General features: G+C 41.0%; 1 protein-coding gene across 4 annotated transcripts in view; it reads left to right on the top strand.

Moving 5' to 3' along the window:
- The window catches only part of stil (STIL centriolar assembly protein), a 55855-nt gene that overhangs the window by 14148 nt on the left and 16157 nt on the right, over positions 1-25550 (top strand). For 3 of the 4 annotated variants that reach the window (XM_078218540.1, XM_078218541.1, XM_078218542.1), the window contains exons 4-13: positions 71-186; positions 1917-2104; positions 3554-3801; positions 5070-5153; positions 10425-10511; positions 17108-17258; positions 18113-18222; positions 19918-20026; positions 20847-21926; positions 24788-24974. In XM_078218540.1, the coding sequence (XP_078074666.1) occupies positions 71-186; positions 1917-2104; positions 3554-3801; positions 5070-5153; positions 10425-10511; positions 17108-17258; positions 18113-18222; positions 19918-20026; positions 20847-21926; positions 24788-24974 (2360 nt within the window). The remainder of the gene's footprint in view (positions 1-70; positions 187-1916; positions 2105-3553; positions 3802-5069; positions 5154-10424; positions 10512-17107; positions 17259-18112; positions 18223-19917; positions 20027-20846; positions 21927-24787; positions 24975-25550) is intronic. The other variant, XM_078218543.1, reaches the window with a different exon arrangement.

The raw sequence follows: 25550 nt of genomic DNA, 5'->3' as shown, positions 1-25550 counted from the left end.
TGGATTGAAGATAAGTTTGTCATTCTGCCATTGTCTTTATACTATGTAGTAATTATATGCATCTCCACAGAAACCCAAAGCTCCTTGTGGCAGAGAAGACCTTGCGCCTCGTCCATCGTCATGCCAAACAGAATGAAAACAAAAATTTCTTCTGTTTTTTACTTGGGTCATTTGTAGTGGATGACGGTAAGTCCATTATGACCATTTTTAAACAGGAAAACTGCACTGCATTTAAGCTATAGATTTAAGGTCTCCAATGGCAGTCCTGTACAAAGTGTTCCTTGGGAAACAATATAAGTTTGTCTTGTTTTAACTTGAAATATGGAATATTTAATATCTACAGAATATATTGCAATTTTGTTGATGTGCCCACTTCCTGTTAGTGTTTTGACATTACAAATTCCTATGAAAAAAGATTTGTATAACAACTTTCACAAACACTAGTTGTACCAAAATGCTTTACAGCCAATTAGTCAATGTTATAGGAAATGCAGTAGCCAACGTGTGTATACCATGCTCCCACAAACAACAGTGGGATAATGACCAGATAACCTGTGTTTGTGGTGTTAATTTGAGGAATAAATATTGACCAGCAAACTGAGACTAGCTCTCTCACTCTTCAAAATCATGCCATGGGATCTTTTGCCTCCACTTAAGGGGACAAATTGAAACTCAATTTAACATCTGTTCAGAAGGACTACTCTCTGATGGGGCAACACTCCGTACCACACTGGATTTTCAACCTTGATATTGGTGTTTAGGCCCTGAAACAGAGCTTGAACCCTGTGACTCGAGCCATCAGCCAAGTCATGGCTGTCACATTTTATGTGCAAATTGTCTGTGTAAAACTTGTCAGTCTATAATTACATTCCCCAGTGTTGGTGCTGTCACTGGCAGCATAGTGCAGTTACAATATATTAAGTTTATATATGCAGTTTCCATTTTGGATTATGGACATAAAAAGTCACATTCCAATGTAAATGTAAGGATAGTTTATGCAACATTTAATAGAGGGTGCAGTATGACTGGGTGCCCAGTCCAATCGCCAGGGATCACTTCAGACTCCTCTAAGAAAACTTCACCTGACAATTATACTTGGTCTTGGCTCTTGAAGTATAACCCCATGGGCATGGGGAAGGAGAAGAACTAATAATTTTTAAAATCTTTAGATGTGGTTTTCATTTCCTGTCCACAAACCTCATTTCCAGTGATATAATTAAGTTAACTATCTAATAATTATAATGGAATTTCTAATTTGCCTGTGAAGTCCCAAATGAAGATGTCAGCATTTAGCTCAGTTTGATAAAAATAGTTGATTCTCACTGTTTTTGGAAATCTTTTTGGCTGACACATGATTAGGAAACTGAAATTTTTCCATGTCCAGAATAAGAAATTTAAGCAAAAAAAATCACATCATGATTAAATTAACCACTTGAATTGCTTTTTGTATTTTTTTAATACATTAAAGTTAATTTCAAGGCCTCAGTCTGTCTCAAAAGACATGTTGTGGATATTTTTATCTCTCATTTGGGCAGAGCTTACAACCACATCTCTGCTTCTTGGACTGGTGTATATAGAATTTCGCAGCATGCACTAAGTATGAATTGAAATAGGCATGTCTTGTGAGAATTTGAGAGTTTCTCTGTCCCTAAGCATATTGGAGATTTGATTTCTCAAGAATGAATTTCAAGCAAGTTTCTGGTAGAAATTGAATATGTATTTGGAAGGAGAAAGTTACAGGGTTATGGGAAAAGAGTGGGACAGCTCTTTCAAAGAACCAACACAATGGGCCAGAAGATTCTCCCATGACACATTCTAACTGCTCAGTAAGGCAACCCCTGAAGTTAACGGCAACATTTTTAAAAAGTAAGATGTGTAGTTGGCTGAGTAAATATGACTTATTTCATTTGATACAGATGAGGAAGGTGTTACATTAACTGTAGATCGCCTTGATCCTGGGCGTGAGGTTGCAGGGCGTTCGGACAAGATCCCTACAGCTCTTCTTCCTGGCGATTTCCTCATTCCTTGTATAATTGATACTCGAGGACTTGTTTCTAGAGACACCAACGTCCATACATCTGAAGATTTCAATGCTACATTTAAGGTAATTAAATCTGACAGAATGACAACATGACATTAAATTGGAGATGTGCAAGTGTATCCGGGTGTAGATTTACCCTATAAACAACTCGACATTCCCCTCTTTCTTCCTCCTTCCCTTCTACAGTAATCTAAAATAACTTGGCCCTGCGTTTATTATATAGCATTAGCCATCCAAGGCTTGCAGTGCAAGCGTCTAAGGATTTTGTACCCTAATGTATTTCTAAATGTGTGAATGAGAATAAACTAGTGGCTGTTTTGCATTATTGATCCATTATGGATTTCCTTCTCCTGTTTTATTGCTCAAACTTGTTGTGGCTTTGGTTTAAGTTTCAAGCTTTTTTTTAAATAAAGGTCTATACTGTTCTTGTCTCATTGTTTTAAATGCATACCTTTTTTATTTAATTGTGTGGTCTGTTAAAAGGAGCACAATTCCATCAGCTGTGAAGCAAATGTGCATTGCAGACAGACATTAACTGAAAATTCTAGTTTGCCTAATTGTCAAAGGCACATGTTGTAAGCTGTCAAATTCAGCTCTGTCTATTTATTGAATAATAAGACAGCCTTTGTTTCTTTCTATAAGACTCGCTATTGGATGCCAGGGAATACTAGTGTGTGTGTATATATTATATTCTCAGCACCATTTGTATTGATGCAAAATGCACACTATGCTAACCAAATCATTTGTGCAAATGAGCAAACCCTACAAAAGTAAAACTGAACTCATCAATAGGTGACTGAAAAAAACTAATAATATCTCTAACCCATGGAGAAATGCAGTATCACACTGAAGATGCCATTGACTCTGAAGACATCATCTCCATCATGATGAAGTTGTGACCTCTCAAACTTGGCAAACCCCTTCTTTGGGATCAAATTATGTCTTCCCGCAGATTGTTGAATTCATCAGTCAAGATGACTGCTTACACTTCCTGCAGAATATGTAAAATCCTGCCCAGTCTTCCTGGAGAATGGTGTGGTGGGCTGTTGGACCTCCATTTCCATGGATCCCTAAATACATGTTAGCAGAACAAGACCCTGTTATTACTTGACGTTTTCACAATCTTGCTCCTGAAAGGAAGAGGTGCTGTGTTCCATTGTTGTAGTATGGTGCAACATTAGGCACAACAAATATTTGGCTTATTCAAACAATCAGCACCTAAATATTTCAACCGTTATGCATTCAGTTGCACAGGATCAATCTTGCATATAAATTATATAACAACAAAGTGCTTCAACAATCTTTCCTCTTTTTAATAAAAGCTTTTTTATATTCCTAATTGGAATCGCTGAAGCTGATTATATTGTCCCTATTTGACTAAGGTAATTTTTGCCTGAAGATTTTTAAGCGCGACAGTCTTGAGGCTTTTGATACACATTCTTGATTCTGTGTTAGAGCAATGGAGAAAAATATGCATTTCTGTCAGTAATTATGTACTATTTAATTTACCAGATGCTGTACCATTATTGCTGTAGCAAGGAAACAATTGACTCTTCGAGACTCCTTGTGATGAGAGGGCACATTAACTGCATTGAGAACTTGGATAATCTGACCCTTGAACTTCAGTGGGCAGCTGTCACAGTTGCAATCACCTTTGAGGCTACACCAATCAATGCAATACCCATAATTCCTACAGCTTTGGCAAGAAATTTAACCAGCCCGTTAAATATTGCTCAGGTTCAAGGGACGTACAAATTTGGGTAAGTTGAGCCTGGAAATGTAGTTGAAATAAATTTGTAGATATTTCCTAATTTGTGAATATTTAAAGACAATGTCTAATTGATCACGATTGAGATGGTGCAGGCCTGCACTATCTTGTTGAGTGGTGGAACAGGCTCAAAGGGCTGAATGGCCTACTTTGTCCTTATTGTATAGCTAATACTGAGAAATAATTGAGTCAAGTTTTAAAGGAACATGTATTGGATTGATTAGAGATGTATTTTCAATATAAAGTAAATAGTTTGTTTTTTGTTTCAAAGATGTCGTATCAAAGTCTTATTAATTAGTCTGCACATTTGGTTATTTATTGTTTTCTAATTTTAACTGCAGCTACTAACCTGGTGCAACTGCGTTCAATTGCGGAGGAAATCATGGCTAGGAATTGTACTAACTGGTTACCCACAACTATATATTATGCTTATTGATAGTCTTGCCATGTCTATGTGGCATGAAAGTTGGATCATGTCAGTTGATCTTTTAAAAATTATTTGTTTTGATGTTCCCTGCCCCACTAAAATAAGTAAGAAGTTTAACAACACCAGGTTAAAGTCCAACAGGTTTATTTGGTAGCAAAAGCCACACAAGCTTTTGGAGCTCCAAGCCCCTCCTTCAGGTGAGTGGGAATACTGTTCACAAACAGGGCATATAAAGACACAGACTCAATTTACATGAATAATGGTTGGAATGCGAATACTTACAACTAATCAAGTCTTTAAGAAACAAAACAACGTGAGTGGAGAGAGCATCAAGACAGGCTAAAAAGATGTGTATTGTCTCCAGACAAGACAGCCAGTGAAACTCTGCAGGTCCAGGCAACTGTGGGGGTTACAGATAGTGTGACATGTACCCAATATCCCGGTTTAGGCTGTCCTCATCCACGATTATTATTATTCAAAATTATTATTATTAAAAATCTGGAACTAATAGTCCAATGCTAACCATGAAACTATTGTTGATTATTGTAAAACTTGCCTGGTTGCCCTATATGTGACTCTAGACCCACAGCAATGTGGTTAACTATTGAATGCCCTCTGAAATGGCCTAGCAAATCATTCAGTTTAAGAACAATTGGGAATGGGCAGTAAGTGCTGGACTAGCCAGCAATGCCCACATCCCCCTGAACAAACAACAAAAATCAAGGTTTTGCAACACCAGTTTAGAAAAAACTACATAATTGCAATGTTTTCTGCTTTTGCTAATTTATTATAAACTGAGACTTAATGAAAATATAACATTTGTTTAATTACAGGTACCTTACAATGGATCAGACTCGCAAGCTTCTACTAATACTTGAATCTGATCCAAAAGTGCTCACTTTGCCTTTAATAGGAATGTAAGTACAATATTATAAGATAATACAGTATCCAATGTTAAAGAATATTTGAGTTCAATTTTAATTTGCTGAAAAGCAAGGGCAATGGGTGTGAAGTACAAAGTTGAGTCCTGTTAATTTCAAAGTCAATAACGGATATCTAGCAAGAGGTAAGAGCCAAAAATGTAGCATTAATGTTTGAGACAGAGCGCAAGGGAAGTCCAGATTAAAGTGCATTTATTTCAATGCAAGAGGCCTGACGGGCAAGGCAGATGAACTCAGGGCATTGATGGGTATGTGGGACTAGGATATTATAGCAATTACTGAAACATGGCTAAGGGAGGGACAGGACAGGCAGCTTAATGTTCCAGGGTACAGATGCTATAGGAAAGATAGAACAGGATAAGAGAGGAGGGGGAGTTGCACTTTTGATTAGGGAAAGCATCTGGGAGGGGATATATCCGAGGGTTCGGCCACTGAGTCTGTATGGGTAGAACTGAGAAATAAGAAGGGGGAAATCACTTTGATAGGGTTGTACTATAGGCCCCCAAATAGTCAGCGGGAAATTGAGGAGCAAATATATAAGGAGATTACAGATGGCTCCAAGAAAAATAGGGTGGTAATAGTTGGAGATTTTAATTTTCCCAACATTGACTGGGCCAGCCATAGTATTAGAGGATTGGATGGAGAGAAATTTGTTGTGTATTCAGGAGGAATTTCTCATTCAGTATGTGGATGGCCCGAATAGAGAGGAGGCAAAACTTGACCACCTCTTGGGAAATAAGGAAGGGCAGGTGACAGAAGTGTTAGTGAGGGATTATTTTGGGACCAGTGACCATAATTCTATTAGTTTTAAGATGGCTATGGAGAATGATAGGTCTGTCCCAAAAGTTAAAATTCTAAATTGGGGCAAGGCCAATTTTGATGGTATCCGGCAGGAACTTTCAAAAGTCAATTGGGGGAGTCTGTGGGAAGGCAAAGGGACGTCTGGTAAGTGGCTTGCTTTCAAACATGTGTTAACCAGGGTTCAGGGTAAACCCATTCCTCTTAGAGTGAAGGGCAAGGCTGGCAGAAGTCGGGAACCCTGGGATATTGAGGTCAAGAAGAAGAAAGATGCACATGACATGCATAGGCAGCTGGGATCAAGTGAATCTCTTGAAGAGTATAGAGGTTGTAGGAGTAGAGTTAAGAGAGAAATCAGGAGGGCAAAAAGGGGACACAAAAAATTGTTTTGGCAGATCCAGGCAAAGGAGAATCCAAAGAGCTTCTACAAATACATAAAGGGCAAAAGAGTAACAAGGGAGAGAGTCGGGCCTCTTAAGTATCAACAAGGTCATCTATGTGCGGATCCATGAGATGGGTGAGATCCTAAATGAATATTTTTCATCAGTATTTACTGTTGAGAAAAGCATGGATGTTAGGGAACTTGGGGAAATAAATAGTGATGTCTTGAGTGTACATATTACAGAGCAGGAGGTGCTGGAAGTCTTAAAGCGCATCAAGGTAGATAAATCCCCGGGACCTGATGAAGTGTATCCCAGGACGTTGTGGGAGGCTAGGGAGGAAATTGCGGGTCCCCTAGCTGAGATATTTGAATCATCGATAGTCACGGGTGAGGTGCCTGAAGATTGAAGAGTGGCAAATGTTGTGCCTTTTGTTTAAAAAGGGCTGTAGGGAAAAGCCTGGGAACTACAGGCCAGTGAGCCTCACATCTGTGGTGGGTAAATTGTTGGAAGGTATTTTGAGAGACAGGATCTACAGGCATTTAGCAATGCAAGGACTGATTAGGGACAGTCGGCATGGCTTTGAGTGGAAAATCATGTCTCTCAAATTTGATTGAGTTTTTTGAAGGGGTAACCAAGAACGTAGATGAGGGCAGTGCAGTTGATGTTGTCTACATGGACTTTAGCAAGGCCTTTGACAAGGTACCGCATGGTAGGTTGTTGCATAAGGTTAAATCTCATGGGATCCAGGGTGAGGTATCTAAATGGATACAAAATTGGCTTCTTGACAGAAGCCAGAGGGTGGTTGTAGAGTTGTTTTTCAAACTGGAGGCCTGTGACCAGCAGTGTGCCTCGGGGATAAGTGCTGGGCCCACTGTTTGTCATTTATATTAATGATTTGGATGAGAATATAGGGGGCATGGTTAGGTTTGCAGATGACACGAAGATTGGTGGCATGGTGGACAGTGAAGAAAGTTATCTCCAATTGCAACGGGATCTTGATCAATTGGGCCAGGGGGCTGACGAATGGCAGATGGAGTTTAATTTAGACAAATGCGAGGTGATGCATTTTGGTAGATTGAACCAGGGCAGGACTTACTCAGTTAATGGTAGGACGTTGGGGAGAGTTAGAGAACAAAGAGATCTAGGGGTACATGTTCATAGCTCCTTGAAAGTGGAGTCACAGATGGACAGAGTGGTGAAGAAGGCATTCTGCATGCTTCGTTTCATCGGTCAGAACATTGAATACAGGAGTTGGAATGTCTTGTTGAAGTTGTACAAGACATTGGTAAGGCCACACTTGGAATACTGTGTGCAATTCTGGTCACCCTATTATAGAAAGGATATTATTAAACTAGAAAGAATGCAGAAAAGATTTACTAGGATGCTACCGGGACTTGATGGATTGAGTTATAAGGGGAGGTTGAATAGACTGGGACTTTTTTCTCTGGAGCGTAGGAGGCTGAGAGGTGATCTTATAGAGGTCTATAAAATAATGAGGGGCATAGATCAGATAGATAGTCACTATCTTTTCCCAAAGGTAGAGGAGTCTAAAACTAGAGGGCATAGGTTTAAGGTGAGAGATACAAAAGTGTCCAGAAGGGCAATTTTTTTCACACAGGGTGGTGAGTGTCTGGAACAAGCTGCCAGAGGTAGTAGTAGAGGCGGGTACAATTTTGTCTTTTAAAAAGCATTTAGATAGTTACATGGGTACGATGGGTATAGAGGGATGTGGGCCAAATGCGGGCAATTGGGATTAGCTTGGGGGTTTTTTAAAAAAAAAGGGCGGCATGTACAAGTTGGGCCGAAGGACCTGTTTCCATGCTGTAAACCTCTATGACTCTATAACTGACGGCGTACAAGGCATAAAATTATAAATGTCAGCTGAGATATTGTTTCTAATTCATAACCAAAACAGGCTGTGTTAGGACAGATGAACACCATTGAGCTCTTGAAGTTTTATAATGTTTCGTGGTAAGTGGGAAAGTAACAGCGTTTGCCACTGATTTTTTAAAAAAGCAGTCCACAAAGATCTATTAACATCTCTAATGTAGTTTTTCTCCTTTCACAATGTCCGTTTGAATCTGGTACCAAGTCAAAGGAACTTCAGGAATCCAGGCGGCACAGTGGTTAGCACTACTGCCTCACAGTGCCAGGGACCTGGGTTCAATTCCTGGCTTGGGTCACTGTCTGTGTGGAGTTCGCACGTTCACCCTGTGTCTGCATGGGTTTCCTCCGGGTGCTCCGAGTCCAAAGATGTGCAGGTTAGGTGAATTGGCCGTGCTAACCTTTCCCTCAGTGTACCCGAACAGGCGCCTGAGTACGGCGACGAGGGGATTTTCACAGTAACTTCATTGCAGTGTTAATGTAAGCCTAATAAATAAAATTGTAACTAATAAATTTTATTATTAAGCAGCAGTACATTTTAAAGTATTCTCCGTGACAGCAACCCAGGAAGTAAAATGTGCTGATCTCCTTCACTTTTGATTTTAATTTTATACAGAGCAAAATAAATGATTAGGACATGCATATAGAATTAGGGTAGAAGCAGAAATGTAAACTTCATTAAATATAAAGATTTTAAAATGTAAATTTTATCATAATGGAGAAATTTGATATTCCACAAATATAAAATTAGTTTTCCAGCGTCAGAGGGAGGGTCTCCAGGAGTAACTATGAACTCCTGCACCTCGCTCAACAAGCGCTAACTTTTTCAAGGGTTTTTGTTTAACAGTGAGTTTCTAGTGTAAAAGGGCAAGTTCTCATGTCAGTGATTTCTATGTGATTGCTCAAAATTTATTAACTGAAGGAATGGAAATATCAGTTTCAAAGGAATAATCATGGCAAATGCTAAAGTTCCATTGTCACTATCTAAAAAGCCAAGCTATTGACTCTACTAAAGCAGGTTAGAATCTGCTCTCTTGGAATACACACGTGTTTATCACTATTTGGTCTTGTGGGCTTTGCAAGTAGGGAGCCAACATCATGTGTTTTTCAAGTCCGTGACGTTGAAGGATGGCAAGATAATTGAATCGAAGTAAGAAAGAAGGCCATTTGGAAAAGAGGTCAAAAAGTGTACCAGGAGTGTTGAAACTAAGATGCAGAGGAATACTGATGGAGATCAGCGGGGAGAGGGGGCAGGGAGGTTAAAGATCATTTGGAGATAAGAGGCAGTTTATCAGTAGTATCAGATTGTAGATACTGTGTTGTGCTTTTTATTGCTTTAAGGTAGAATAATTTCTGTAACTGCTGCTGGCAGGAAAGTATTTTTGTTTTTAATTTGGGAGGGAAGTGAGATAATACTTCAGCATAGTAAATATCATCACTATGCATGGTTAATGGACTTCTGTGCTGGGTGTATTAAATCTGGGTTAACTTTTATTGTGCAATTTTAACACTTTTATGGTTGAATGGTGCTCCAATCCCAGATCTGTCATTTTGTAATAAGGATTTTCTTATTAATCTTCAGTGTGAATTGAGCAGCACAGGGCATCATTCTGCAGGCTACACTTGGCCGTAAGTGCCTTTTAGATCCTTTCTTAATGGACTTTTTTGTTGGTCAAACATTTTGCAGTTTTGTTTTTTAAGGTGTGCAGTTTCCTAAAAGATTACTAATCATCTTTTGCTTGGGGCACGGTTTAAAAATAAGGGATCTTCCATTTGGAGGCGAGGAGAAATTTCTTCTCTGAAGGTCATTAGTGTTTGGAATTCTAGCAAGCTGTGGAAGCTGGGTTATTGAATATATTTAAGGTTGAGTTAAACAGAATTTTGAACAACAAAGGAATTGAGGTTTATGGGGGGCCAGGCAGGAAACTGGAGGTAAGGCCACAATTAAATCAGCCATGATCTCTTTGAATGACAGAGCAGGCTCAAAGGGTCAAACAGTATACTCCCATTTCTTCTGTTCTCGGGTTACGTTAGATGACCCTATTGGTTAACATTGAATTGTATGTTTGCAATGTCAGTACAAGTTGGCATACTAAGAGTGCAATATTTTTAATATATACTATACAGAAGTCCTATTTCAAAGTCTCCATTTTTGTAATTTTATTTCACATTATTGTTCCAGTTGGTTGAGTGGTGCAACCCATGTACATAGCCCACAAGTCTGGGCATGCTGCTTGCGGTATCTATTCAGTTCTTCCATTCAAGAGAGGTGAGATTCAAAAAAAAATAATTTTTTAATCATTCTTTAACAGCAGTACAGCTTCAAACATTCATTACAAGTGAGCCATAATGTCTCTTGTCATTAAACTAGTGCTCTCTACAGTCTCCTATGTAGATATTATTGCTGAAATATATATTGTGTGCTCCAAGTTATTACAGCTAAAGTTAAATATGTCTGACTTAAGTTTTAAAGCCAATTGTAGCATGAAATTCAAGTTAATTTAAAAAAGCTAAATTAGAATTTTTAACCGAACAGTTTGCAGATATAATGTACTGCTGTGGGTTTTTTGCCGAATTAATATTAGTGCTATTTTTTTCAACAGTTTCAGCAGCCGAGGCATTAATTTGTTTTAATTGCAAGAAATTAATCATTTTTATTTGGGGAATTCACTAATATTGGAACAATTTTAAAATGAAGTGTATGGCTCAACGTTCCATGGCTACTTTTATATTGGAATGTGGATGGTGTTAGGATACATTTATTACCTCACCCTCATTTCCTTAAGGTGGTCGGATGTTGTTTTCTTAATTTGTAGCAATTGGTTTTGCACAAGTATCATTGTTACTCTATTATAACAGGGCTGGGACTGAAACCATGAATAGGTTAGAATCATGCAGCTCAGAAAGAAGTGCTTTGGCCCATCAAGCCTGTGCCAGCTCTTAGCGGTGTCCACTCCTCTGCACTTTCTGTATAGCTATACATTTTTCCCCCTATTCAACTGTTCAGTTTGCTTACACCATCTGTGTACCGGGGCGGCACGGTAGCACAGTGGTTAGCACTGCTGCTTCACAGCTCCAGGGTTCCGGGTTCGATTCCCGGCTTGGGTCACTGTCTGTGTGGAGTTTGCACGTTCTCCTCGTGTCTGCGTGGGTTTCCTCCGGGTGCTCCGGTTTCCTCCCACAGTCCAAAGATGTGCGGGTTAGGTTGATTGGCCAGGTTAAAAATTGCCCCTGAGATGCGTAGATTAGCGGGTAAATATGTGGGGGTAGGGTCTGGGTGGGATTGTGGTCGGTGCAGACTCGATGGGCCGAATGGCCTCCTTCTGCACTGTAGGGTTTCTATGATTTCTATGATGACCATCCTTTCAGGCAATGTATTCCAGATCATAAGTTGCAGCGGTGATTTTTAAAAATGCTTTATTTTTTCTCACTGGTTCTTTTACAATGGTTAGCACTGCTGCTTCACAGCTCCAGAGACCTGGGTTCAATTCCTAGCTCGGGTCACTGTCTGTGCGGAGTTTGCACATTCTCCCCGTTTCTGCGTGGGTTTCCTCCGGGTGCTCCGGTTTCCTCCCACAGTCCAAAGATGTGTGGGTTAGGTTGATTGGCCAAGCTAAATTGCCCCTCAGTGTCCCGGGATGCGTGGATTAGTGGGTAAATGAGGGTTAGAGGGATTAGCAGGTAAATATGTAGGGGTACGGGGATAGGGCCTGGGTGGGATTGTTGTCGGTGCAGATTCGATGGGCCGAATGGCCTCTTTCTGCACTGTAGGGTTTCTATGGTTTTACCAATTATCTTAAATCTGTTGCTTCCAATTACCAGTCCTCCCTTCAATGGGAACAGTTTCTCCATATTTATTTATTCCAAAACCCTTACGAATCTTGGACGCTTCTATCAAATGTCTCAAACCTGCTCCACTCTTAAGCAAAAGAATCCCAGCTTTCACTCTTTGAACATAACTGAAGAATCTCATCCCTGGTACTAGTCCAGAAAATCTCCCCTGTGACTTCTCCAAGGACTTGACACCCTTTCCAAAGTATGGTGCCCAGAGTTGAACGCAGTACTGAAGAGTCATTTGTAAAGACTTAGCATAGCTTCCTTGCTTTTCTACTCTGTGCTTTGTTTGCTTTCCTGGGCACATGTTTGAACCATTTGATGACTAATTTGACTGTTTACATAGTAATTTCTCATAGATTACCAGATTTACCAAATTCATTTTTATAGTTGCCATGGTGGAATTTGAACTCGTGGGACGGGATTTTCTAGCTGCATTCACCCCAAAACCAGACAATCCCACCCAAGGTTAACTGACATTTGCATGGTTCATGTCCTGCCCGCTACGATTCCCATGGTGGGTGGGATGGGAAGATTCTGCATGTGACCTCCTTGTTGCTATATTGCTCTTTAGCTCTCAAACTGAAGATAATTTCCTGCATTTGTTTAATCTTGACAAAGCACTTTAGTTGGTATTTCTGATGGAATTGCAAACCTTTCTCCCCATTTCCAAGAGCTCAGAACCCCTCATAGTCAAAGTATTAGGAGCCCCACCATCAGCAACTTGTCAGTTACCATTGAAGAGAAACAAAACTGAACCAGCCATTTAGACATTGGCAGCAAACATTGGGAAAATGCAGAAAAGTTGACATAGTCATGCAGCACAGAAAAGGTTCTTCGGCACATCAAGTCTGCACTGACAACTACCACTAAAGGCGCGCTAATCCCATTTTCCTGCACTTGTCCCACATCCTTCAGTGTAGTGATACTTCCAGTGCTCGTAACAATATTTTTTTAAACATTGTAAGGTTTCCAGCCTCCACTAACTTCCCAGGCAATGCATTCCAGATTCCCACCATCCTCTGAGCGAAAAAGGTTTTTCTCAAATCCCCTTCGAATCTCTTGCCCCTTACCCTAAAACGATGCCCCCTCGTGACTGACCCCTCAACGAACAGGAACAGCTGTTCCCTACTCGCACTGTCCATATCCCTCAAACTTATACGTTTCAATTATGTCCCCCCCGGCCATCTCTGCTCTAAAGCAAACAATCCAAGCCTATCCAGCCTCTACTTATAGCCCAAATGCTCCATCCCAGGCAACATCCTAGTGATCATCCTCTGTACTCCCTCTCGTGCTATCACATCTTTCCTATAGTGAGGTGACCAGAACTGCACATAGTACTCCAGTTGTGGTCTAACCAATGCTCTGTACAACTTCAACATTACTTCCTTGATTTTATGCTCTATATACCACGACTGATGAAAGCAAGTACCCCATATGCCGCCTTAACTATCCTATTCTCCGACTTCAGGGATCTGTGAATAATTACCCCAAGATCCCTCTGTTCCTCTGAGCTATCCAGTGTCCTGCCATTCATTAAATATTCCCTTGTCTTGTTTTTTCTTCCAAAGCGCATCACCTTTCACTTATCTGGTTGAAATACCATCTGCCACTGCTCTGCCATCTAACCAACTCGTCTATATCTTCCTGTAAACTACAACCATCTTCACTATTAACCACCCTATCAATCTTGGTGTCATCTGCAAACTTGCTTAACGTTCCTCCCACATTTTCATCTATATCATTTCAAACAATAAGGGTCCCAGTGCTGATCCTTGTGGCACACTGCTGGACACCAGCCTCCAATCACTCGAACAGTCTTCTACTACTACTACCGTTTGTGTCCTATTATTAAGCCAATTTCTGATTCATCTCACCAAGTTTCCCTGAATTCCATGTGCTTTAACCTTATAAATCAGTCTCCCATGTGGGACCTTGTCAAAAGTTTTGCTAAAATCCATATAAGCTACATCAACTGAACTTCCCTCATCCACATCTTTGAAAATTTCTATCAAATTTGTTCGGCATACTGACTATCCCTAATTAACCTATGACTTTCCAAGTGGAGATTAATCCTTTGCTTCAGAATTTTTCTTCAATAATTTCCCCACCACTGCTGTGAGCCTCACCGGTCGGTAATTTCCTGGTTCATCTCTACCGCCCTTTTTGAAAAGTGGAACCACGTTAGCCATCCTCCAGTCCATAAGGAGCGAGACTCCAAAAGCTTGTGCTGCCAAATAAACCTGTTGGACTTTAACCTGGTGTTGTGAGACTTCTCACTGTACTTGCCATGTGGCCAGAGAGGAATTAAAACTTTGTGTCAAAGCCCCTGCAATTTCCTGCCTCGCCTCCCACAGCAGCTTGGGATGCAATTAATCTGGGCCGGGGATTTGTCTATTTTTAAACCTGTCAGAACCTCCAATACCTCCCCATTTCCTATGTTAAACTGTGCAAGTTCCATGCAGTCCCTTTTCCTAAATTCTGCACCTGCCTTCTCCTTTTCCAGAGCGAAGACCGAAAAGAAGTATTCATTTAAAATCCTTCCAATATCCTGCGGCTTCACACACCATACCCTTTGGTCCCGAATGGGCCCTACCCTGGTTTAACCTCTTCCCTTTAATGTATTTATAACATATCTTCGGATTCTCCCTCATCCTGTTCGCAAGTCCCTTTTCCTGCCTACCTTTTTCCCTTCTAATTGCTTTCTTAAGTTCCCTCTTGCACTTCCTATATTCCTCGAGGGCCACAGCTGAATTGCTCCCTTTGGACTTACTAAAGGCCTTTCTCTTTCTTATCTGGTCCTGAGTTGTCCTAGACATCCAGAGTTCCCTGAACTTCTTGCCCCTACATTTCCCCCCTAAAGGGTACATGTTGGACCCGTACTCTCCCCAGCTCCTTTTTTTGAATGGCCTCCACTGTAGACTTAGCCGCAAGGAGATATTCCCAGTCAACTTTGGCCAGATCCTGCTTTATTTTAATAAAATCTGCCTTCCCTCAATCCAAAGCCGTCTTTTGCAGGTCATCTTTGTCTTTGTCCACAGCAATTTGAACCATACTGTGTTGTGGTTGCTATCGCTGAAATACACCCCCTCTGCCACATTGAACACTTATCCGGCTTCATTCCCCAGAATCCGATCCAGCACAGCACCATCCTTGTTGGACTTTATACTATTGATGCAACAAACTCTCCTCGGTGCATTTCAAGTAATCTGCCCCCTCTAAACACTATGACTATCCCAATTTATGTTGGGAAAGTTGAAATCCCCTAATATAGTCATCAGATTATTACTCTTAAACAACCTCTGAACTGTCTCCATATTTACCCCTCTATTTCTTGCTGACTCTTTGGGATCTATAAGACAATCCCAGTAATGTGGCTGTCCCCTTAACATTCCTACATTTTATCCACAAAGTCTTGTTTGAAGACTCTTCCAAGATACCATCTCTCCTTATTTCAGTAATTGACTCCTTAATTAATAGTGCTACACCAGAGTCAGAGGTTTACAGCATGGAAACAGGCCCTTTGGCCCAATTTGTCCATGCTGCCCCTTTTTTTAACCCCTAAGCTAGTCCCAATTGTCTGCGTTTGGCCCATATCCCTCCATACCCATGTAACTGTCTAAATGCTTTTTAAAAGACAAAATTGTACACGCCTCTCTATCTCTGGCAGTTTGTTCCAGACACTCACTACCCTCTGTGAAAAAATTGCCCCTCTGGACCCTTTTGCATCTCTCCCCTCTCACCTTAAACCTATACCCTCTAGTTTTAGACTCCTCTACTTTTGGGAAAAGATATTGACTATCTAGCTGGTCTAGGCCCCTCATGATTGTATAAACCTCTATAAGATCACCCCATAGCCTCCTACACTCCAGAGAAAAACGTCCCAGTGTATCCAGCCTCTCCTTATAACTCAAACCATCATGTCCCGGTAGCATCCTAGTCAATATTTTCTGCACTCTTTCTAGTTTAATAATATCCTTTCTATAATAGGGTGACTAGAACTGTACACAGTATTCCAAGTGTAGCCTTACCAATGTCCTTGTACAACTTCAACAAGACGTCCCAACTCCTGTATTCAATGTTCTGACCAATGAAATCAAGCATGCCGAATGCCTTCTTTACCTCTGTCCACCTGTGACTTCACTCTCAAGGAGCTATGAACCTGTACCCCTAGATCTCTTTGTTCTATAACTCTCCCCAAAGTCCTACCACTAACTGAGTAAATCCTGCCCTGGTTCGATCGACCAAAATGCATCACCTCACGTTTATCTAAATTAAACTCTATCTGCCATTCGTCAGCCCACTGGCCCAATTGATCAAGATCCCATTGCAACCCTAGATAACCTTCTTCACTGTCCACTATGCCACCAATCTTGGTGTCATCTGCAAACTTACTAATCGTGCCTACTAAATTCTCATCCAAATCATTAATATAAATGACAAATAACAGTGGACCCAGCACTGATCCCTGAGGCACACCACTGGTCACAGGCCTCCAGTTTGAAAAACAACCCTCTACAACCATCTTCTGTCATCAAGCCAATTTTGTATCCATTTGGCTACCTCACCCTGGATCCCGTGAGATTTAACCTTGTGCAACAACCTACCATGTGGTACCTTGTCAAAGGCCTTGCTAAAGTCCATAATATTAGCACCTCCCTTTTTACACTGGCATGATTAACCTCCTGATGTCTCAGCCCCTGCCCCCAGTATCTACAAAAACCAAGTCGCGCAAGTGCCTGGATAAGTACACCTGCAATAACACTATAGGGCAGGACAGTCCAATTGATTGTTGCTCCTCTTGCTGGATATCTTCTCTCGCCTCCACAGGCATGCTATGTTTGCAGCATGGATTACCTGCAGGATGCATGCAGCAATTCACCAATGTTAGTTTGACAGCACTTCCTTAGCCTGCAGGGTGATGGCAACATTATGTTGCCTTCAAGTTGGCTAGCATAAACATTGTAGTCTTTATATAATTAAAATAAGTTTGTTTTATTTGCAGTAATCTCTGGCTTTTTTTAAATTTAGAGTTTTCTCGACTGAGCAGAAAAGCTTTCTTCTAGTTCTGTATTCACTTACACATAGGCAACCCGAGTTCTATGAATGTCGTCCTTGCAGTGAGCACCAGAAACTAGATTTCCAGCTGCTTACTAGTACAGAAGTGTTAAATACTTGCACAGTAAGTACATGGGTTAATTCTAAGGAAGATTCTACTCTTTAAAGATACTGTAAACATTTAAAGTCAATTTGTTGCTAGTAATTTTATCTGCCAAATAGAATTCCATTCACCATCAAGATCCAATCAGGAATGAGATGGAATACCCTCCACTTGCCTGAATGAGTGTGACTGCAACATTCAAGAAGCTTGATACCATCCAGGACACAACAGCCTATTTGATTAGCACCCCACCCACCACCTTAAGCATTCGTCCCCTCCACCACTGGTGCAAAATAGCAGCAGTGTATTGCATATACAAGATGCACTGCAGCAACTCACCAAGACTCCTTCAACAGCATCTTCCAAACCCACAACTTCTACCACCTAGAAGAATATGGGTAGCAAATGCATGGGAATGCCACCACCTGGCAAGTTCTGCTCCAAGCCACACTCCCATCCTGATTTGGGACGATAGTGCTGTTCCTTCACTGTCATGGCTGGTTCACAGCCTTTGACACCTTGTTCATTGATCTTGCTTCATATCTTCTGAGTTGTCAAGACTGCTCACTTTTTAAATTTCTGTGACACTGCCAGCCTTCACCTGCCCTAGACTCCCCCCACCACCCCACCCCCTGTCTCTTCCCCCTTTTAAAATCCACCACTTCAACAAAATTTTGGCTATCCCATTTCATCTGTCCACCTTTTGGCTTGGAACTCATTTTCCAGCACATCTCGAGTGTCTTGTATTTTTAAAAATATATTAACGGCAATATTCTGCAATAGTTGGTTTTAACTATTCATTGATGAATTGCTAATGTTAATTCTACCTGACCAGTTTAACCCTTAATATTATGAGCAGTTGAACTTTTTTTCAGAGCACCGAGTCTTCCGCAAAACACCCAATTGAATTTGAACTAAGTGATGAAAATAAAAATCCAGAGAGTGAATTTTTTAAGGAGGTGGTTAGCAGCCTTGCGGGGACTTTGTAAGTATTGCACCTACTGCCGTTTATCTTGAATCTGTCTCCCTGGTTCTAGAATTCTCCATCAATGGAAACAATTTTATCCTATCCATCTTCCCCTCATCATTGTGTACACCTCTATCAAGTCACCCCTCAGCCACCTTGTTCCAAGGAAAACAATCCCACCTATCCAATCTGTCCTCGTAGCTACACTTTTCTAGACCTGACCACATTCTTACAAATCGCCTCTGCACTCCTATGTCCTTCCTGTAATATGGTGACTGGGACTGTACACAATACTCCAGTTGTGGCCTCACCAGTGTTTTATGCAATTCCAACATTATAGCCTTACTTTTATATTTTATTCCTCTGCCAATGGAGGAGAGCATTCCATAAGCCTTCTTTACGACCTTGTCTACTTGACTGCTGCCTTTAAGTTCCTGTGTACTTGTACACCAAGATCTCTCCCTTCATCTACCCTTCTTAGTATATTCTCATTTGTCATGTATTCCCGATAATGGTTTGACCATTTATAGAATAAGAATTAGAAGTATAGAAATCAAGAAGTCTTGCTACAATTGCACAGTTTTGTTGAGGTCAAACCTGTAACACTGTGTGCTTTTGTTCTCAATATTTAAGGAAGGGTATATTTGCTTTCGAGGCAGCACAGCAAAGGTTCACTAGATTGGTTCCTGGAATGAGAGAGTTCTTCTGTAATGAGCCTATATTCTCTGAATTACTAATGGAAAGATAATTCTGCAGTACATAATTCTCCTGAAGTCCCAAAGCCTGTCCACCATCTACAAGGCACAAAACAAAAGTGTAATGGAATACTCTTCACTTGTGTGGATAAGTGCAGCTCCGTCAACTTGACTCTAGGGCAAAACAGCCTGCTTGATTAGCTGCCCATCTACCACCTCCAGCATCCACTTCACTCCTTCCCCCAGTGACAGCAATGTGTGCTATCTACAAGATGCACTATTACCTTTTTAGATACATGAGATTGAAACTGATCAAATTTAAGTGGCCTGCTGATTTAGGAAAATGTGGCTGTTATGTATGCAAATGCCTGATTTGATTTGGTACAAGACTTTCAAATGCTGATGTGGACTCCTAGCTAGAGCTGAACCTTTTTCCCCTTGGGCTCTTTTTTGGTGTATGTTTTTTTTTATTTTGTGTGTATTTTAAGCGTTCCTGTCAGTGCTGCAGGTATAAGCACTAAAAGTATGCACTTGAGCAAATATTTTTTAATAGCTATGCTTAAAAAGTTCAACCAGAAGCAGTATGGGCAAGTTAAAGTTTATTTATTAGTGTCACAAGTAGGCTTACATTAACACTGCAGTGAAGTTGCTGTGAAAATCTCCTAGTCGCAACACTCCGGCGCCTGTTCGGGTACACTGAGGGAGACATTAGCATGGCCAATGCACCTAACTAGCACGTCTTTTGGACTGTGGGAGGAAACTGGAGCACCCGGAGGAAACGTGCAGACATGAGGAGAACATGCAAACTCCACACAGACAGTGACCCAAGTCGGGAATTGAACCTGGGTCCCTGGTGCTGTGAGGCAGTAGTGCTAACTACTGCTACTGTCCCGCACCATGCAAGTTGAGAATTCTGGGCTGAGATGATTACAAATCTGTTATTTAAGTAGATGTACCAGAAGGGAGATTTTCCCCACGTTTATAAATTTTGATTTCATTTTTAAAATTTATTTTGCAGCCTTCGGTGCGAGTCCGTTTCGAACAAGATTGGTGACAATGACTCTGGTGTGGAGGAAGAGGACCTTTCTCCAAGACCAACACCAAGTCCACATCCTCATGGCCAAAAGGTTAATAGTTACTATACCTTTAATAGTGTATTTAAAAAAGATAATTACATGGGACATTTTAAACGCAAGTATTTGGAGGAGAATGTGATAGTGATGGACAGCCTAGGTTTAAAAGCTACAAACATATGAAAAGGATGAGAAAAGACTGCTAAACCCCACCTATTACAGATAATAGCACAACGAGGTACATTGTTCATCCACCCTGTACCTTTCTTTTGAAATGTGTAAAACAAGCTTGTGACTAATGGAAGAATATGGGGGGGAAACCCCACTTTGAGTCCCAAAGACAGAACAAGCAAGCTCCAGGCACTAACCCTAAAACAACTTTTGTCCCCTGTTAATAGAATGATTCTCTTCTCGTGGAAACTTGTTCCTTTTAAAGGACGGTAGCGATTTGCTCTTGCCATAAGATACTAGTAGTCATGTAAATTTTAAATAGCCCATTTGTGGCCGGATTCTTCAAGAATGTAAATACCTTAAAAGACAAAAAAAAGAATGTAAATATGCATTTGAGACAGAAGTGCATAGGTCAAGTTTGGAGGCACGTTTTCAGTCTGAGATTCTGATACATACAGTCGGCATTTGTACAAATTTCCACCAAGTGCCATGTAAAGTAGGTCTATTGGTTGAGCTACATGGCTTAAAATGAAGTGCTGTAATGCTGGATGATTTGAACTGTGATTTTGAAATGGCACTATATTACAGGGGTCTAGCACATTCTACATATGTTAACATGGCCAAACTAGTTTCCACCTTAGAAGTTGCTATCTGCATTGAATGCTTTAACTTCCAGAGCATATTACACTTTCTTTCTATTTAGTGTCCAAGAGTCTATCCTTCTGTACCTGAGCTGTCACTTGTATTTGATGGAAGTTTTATAGAGTCAAAGTGTACTGCATCAAGACTACAACAAAATAAACCTCATCAGACAACAAAAATCGGTAGAGCATCTGGAACTTTTAGCTCAACCAAGGAATCTTCTGAAAATGGGCAGCATGGAATGACATCCCAAGTTATACCTCCTCCTTCAAAACAAAATCTGACTCTTTCACGTGGATCAACTGCATCTGTTAAGTCTTGTAAAGAAAGACCAGCAAAGCAACATCAGATAGGTGGCCATTTTGTCAGGAAGAGTTCTGGATCATCATCATCATCATCATCCTGTTCTACTCCGTCAAGTGGACCTTCGCCTGACACTTCCTTAAACCAACCTAAGTTGGTTATGTCCACTGATATAGTTGATCCAATAAAAAACAGTGGTTTGAGTAAAGGAGGGGTTTCTCCCAGAGGCTGGCAATCCATGTCCAACGTAAGACACTCACAAGGACCATCTTCTCCTAACAAATCCATTCGACAGTCGTTACAGCACACTCCTAACTTTCCATCTCATTCTCCTGAAATGCAACTTTTAGGGCTTCCCCAACATTTTCACACACCATATCCAACTAACCACTGTAATTGCTGCCAACATCATGGACCCTGCTGTGGGCCTTCGATAAATGCTAATTGGCAAGGAAATATCCCAGTGTATGGCTCTAAAGGGATCCACTCGCCCAATTGTCATGACTGTAGCCCTGCACCATGCCAACAGGCTCCAACTTATTTACCAAATTCTCACTGTAGTACTTTGTGTGTGAATAACAGTCCAATAAACCAGGGTTTGCCTGGGCCAGCAGGAAGCACTTCACCTCCAAACAGCAGTGTGATGAAATCACCTGGAGGCTCCCATATACCCCTGCCAAATCAGTGTAAAATGTGCACAGTTCCGTCTGCATGTTTACACTTTCCCGTTGGAAGACTGGAGCATGACCAAGAAGGAAATGGAACAATGGGATTGCCCGTTGATGCTTACAAGATTCTCGTGGAACAAGATAAACAACTAAAGCTCCTTCAGGCTCAGGTAAGGAGATCACAATAGTTCCTTTTTCATTCTGTCGTGATCTTTCCCCTTCGTCTTCTCTTTATTCCCTACCCAAAATAAGGAAACCTTGTAGTATATTAGAAACATGTACATCTAAATTAGTTGTCTTGGGTATCCTAGAATGATAGAATCCCTACAGTGCAGAAGGAGGCCATTTGGCCCATCAAGTACGTACAGACTCTCCTGACAGAGCATCTTACCCAGGCCGCCACCCCCCCCCCCCCCCCCCCCCTGAAAACACCAGGCTCCCCCTATCCCTGTAACCCAGATATTTAGCTCACTTATCTCTCTTTTTTCCCCTCCCCCAACCTCCAGCATACACCTCTTGGGAATGCTAAGGGGAAACCTTGCATGACCAATCCACTTAACCTACATGTCTTTGGACTGTGGGAGGAAACAAGAGCACCACGCAAGTACGGGGAGATCGTGCAAACTTGCCATTGATTCAAAATGTTTTAATTCCAGCAAATTTAATGAGTTGGTCAATCTTATAGAATCATAGAACATAGAACATTACAGTGCAGTACAGGCCCTTCAGTCCTCGATGTTGCGCGCCGACTAGTGGAACCAATCTAAAGCCCCTCTAATCTACACTATTCCAATATCATCCATATGTTTATCCAATAACCATTTGAATGCTCTTAATGTTGACGATGCAGGCAGGGCATTCCACGCCCTTACTACTTTCTGAGTAAAGAACCTACCTCTAACATCTGTCCTATATCTCTCTCCCCTCAATTTAAAGCTATGTCCCCTCGTGCTAGCCATCACCATCCGAGGAAAAAGGCTCTCACTATCCACCCTATCTAATCCTCTGATCATCTTGTACGCCTCTATTAAGTCACCTCTTAACCTTCTTCTCTCTAACGAAAACAACCTCAAGCCCCTCAGCCTTTCCTCATACGATTTTCCCACCATACCAGGCAACATCCTGGTAAATCTCCTCTGCACCCTTTCCAACACTTCCATATCTTTCCTATAATATGGGGACCAGAACTGTACGCAATACTCCAAATGCAGCCGCACCAGTTGCAGCATGACCTCCTGGCTCCGAAACTCAATCCCTCTACCAATAAAAGCTAACACACCGTACGCCGCCTTAACAACCCTATCAACCTGGGTGCCAACTTTCAGGGATCTATGCACATGGACAGCCAGATCCCTCTGTTCATCCACACTACCAAGTATCTTACCATTAGCCCAGTACTCTGTATTCCTGTTACTCCTTCCAAAGTGAATCACCTCTCACTTTTCCGCATTAAACTCCATTTGCCACCTCTCAGCCCAGCTCTGCAGTTTATCTATGTCCCTCTGTAATCTGTGATTATGGGTGACTTTAATCTGCATATGGATCGGGAGAATCAAATTAGCCACAGTAGAGGAGGAATTCCTGGAGTGCATACGGGATGGTTTTCTGGAGCGAATCATGTTTTATTTTTTGCTTATGACAATTTCATAGAAACCTGAATATGCCAATAATTTTCCTACTATAATAATGCAGAAAATTTACTCAATATACTGCTTGACCAATGAGGTAAAATCATTGCACACCTTGCTGGAACTAAACTACGCTGGTCTTGCAGAGAAAGTATTTGTTGCCATTGTAAAAACCTTTATAAATATGCATGTTTCTCCACCCCCCGCCCAATAACCTCCATTTGATTATATATAAAGATATTCTTTGCTCTACTTCCATTGTGAATGTGAATTATTTTCATTGGGTAAGTGCCTCTTATTTATTTCTGTTTCCTCTTTCCTTCGTTGTGGTTAGAAAAGTTTACCTTTTTTGATCTTGGCCTTTCCTCTCTTCTCTGACCACCACCCCCCCCCCACCCTCCCATGTCTAACCATCAAATAATATAGTGGTGCCAGAGGAGGTTTCTGCTTTGTCCTCTGCTGAATCTCCAGTAATCACCGTACAGCTGGTTCTTGGTCATAGTAAGCTCTTCCATAGCACTATTCAAAGAGAAGCAAAGGATTTCTCTCAATGTCCTGTCCAGTCCAATCCAGATTAATTAGTTGTGTATTTCGTATATTTTTTGTGGGACCTTGCTGTTTGCAAATTGGGGCTGTCACATTACAACCATGACTGCACTTCAAAAACAATACTTTGGCATATCTTCAGGTTATGAAAGAATCTGTATAAATGCAAGTCCTGTACTACTTTCCTTTCCTAGTCAGCATGACTGGTGAGGGCATTGAGCTGGTTGGCACATTGCAAATGCATGTCCTTTCGCAATATTGAAGGCATATATCTGGGTAGTGGAGGAGTGGGATTAAGGGGGTGGGGTGGGGTAGATGATGGAGTGTGATAAGTTGCATGAGTTCCAAAGTGACTAGCCTTGGCAAATTGTAACTGAGCCAATGATCTAACAATTGCCGCAGGCAAGATCGTAACTTCTGAGAGTGCTGTTGACTAGCCATCCTGGTTCTGTGACGTTAAATGAAAAGGTAAGTAAGAATTGTTTGTTTTTTGCATTGTACTCCAAACAGTACTGTAAAACCAATGGTCCTGATGGACATGAGCTGTGCAAGCATTTTGAATCGGTTAAACTCCAGTTGTGTTCTTCTGGGGATGTGAGAATCCTAAAGTGCTGATTATTGTCAACCTGCCCTTTGATTCTATGACCTTTGAGTAAGTGATGCATGTCCAGAGTGTGTTCCATATCAGATAATCAGTTTGATTTGGTTTAGACCCTCGCATCACATGACAAAACCAAACTGACTTAAGTGCATCAATCCTATATCACCCAATAATATTTCAAAATACTAAAGCGTTGTGGAAACCCAATTAATCATTTATGTTCTTTAGTTAACTTTTAAGTGTTTGCTTTACTTAGATTCGACGACTTCTGGACACGCAGCAATGTGGTGTTACAACTCCTGTGACACATTGCTCTTCCAAAAGTATTGGCATTTCTAACACCTCACCACAGCCAGAAAGACAAGTGGGATTTGTTGCTATGGAAACCCAGACATCTCCTGGAATTCACATGAAAAAAAGTGTTAGCGTTGCTGTGAGCACAGGTGAGACACAACATATCCAGCATCTGATCTGAATAATACAATTTCTTTACATTGTGAATATTTAAATGGAAACTACTTTACCATATTCTTTAAGAAATGCTATATAATTTGTGTACCAAAATGTGCTTGGGGCAGTTTTTGTTTCATAACTTAAAAATTGAGTCCACCAAGGCTTTGCAACAAATTGAAGTGTGTCCACTTTGTCCCTTGTGGTATCAGGAGAAATAAATCTTTATTCTGAAATAAAAACAGAAGTGCTGGAAGTACTCGGGTCTGGCTGCATCTGTGGAAAGAGAGACAGCATTCCAGTCTGTGACCTTTCATATACTATAAATCAAGGCAGCACTCATTTCAATTGGCGCTTAGAGGCTTATTTTTGCAGCAGGTTTGGTAGACTTTACAAATGTAAAGTAACTAAAAGTAATATTCAAATTTGAACCTCAGCAATAACTGTGACAGGCAAGGAGCTTTCCCAAGTGATACCAGATACTTGGCTTTCTTGGCCTTCATCTTAAGTGATATTACTATAATTCTCTGGGGTAAAAATATTTCTGATGTAAATAGTAAATACAAACA

Source organism: Mustelus asterias, chromosome 8 (genome assembly GCF_964213995.1).
Source record: "Mustelus asterias chromosome 8, sMusAst1.hap1.1, whole genome shotgun sequence".
In the NCBI taxonomy this organism is placed as follows: Eukaryota; Metazoa; Chordata; class Chondrichthyes; order Carcharhiniformes; family Triakidae; genus Mustelus; species Mustelus asterias.
Note: the sequence above shows the minus strand (reverse complement) of the source record. Positions and strands in the feature narration are given on the sequence as shown.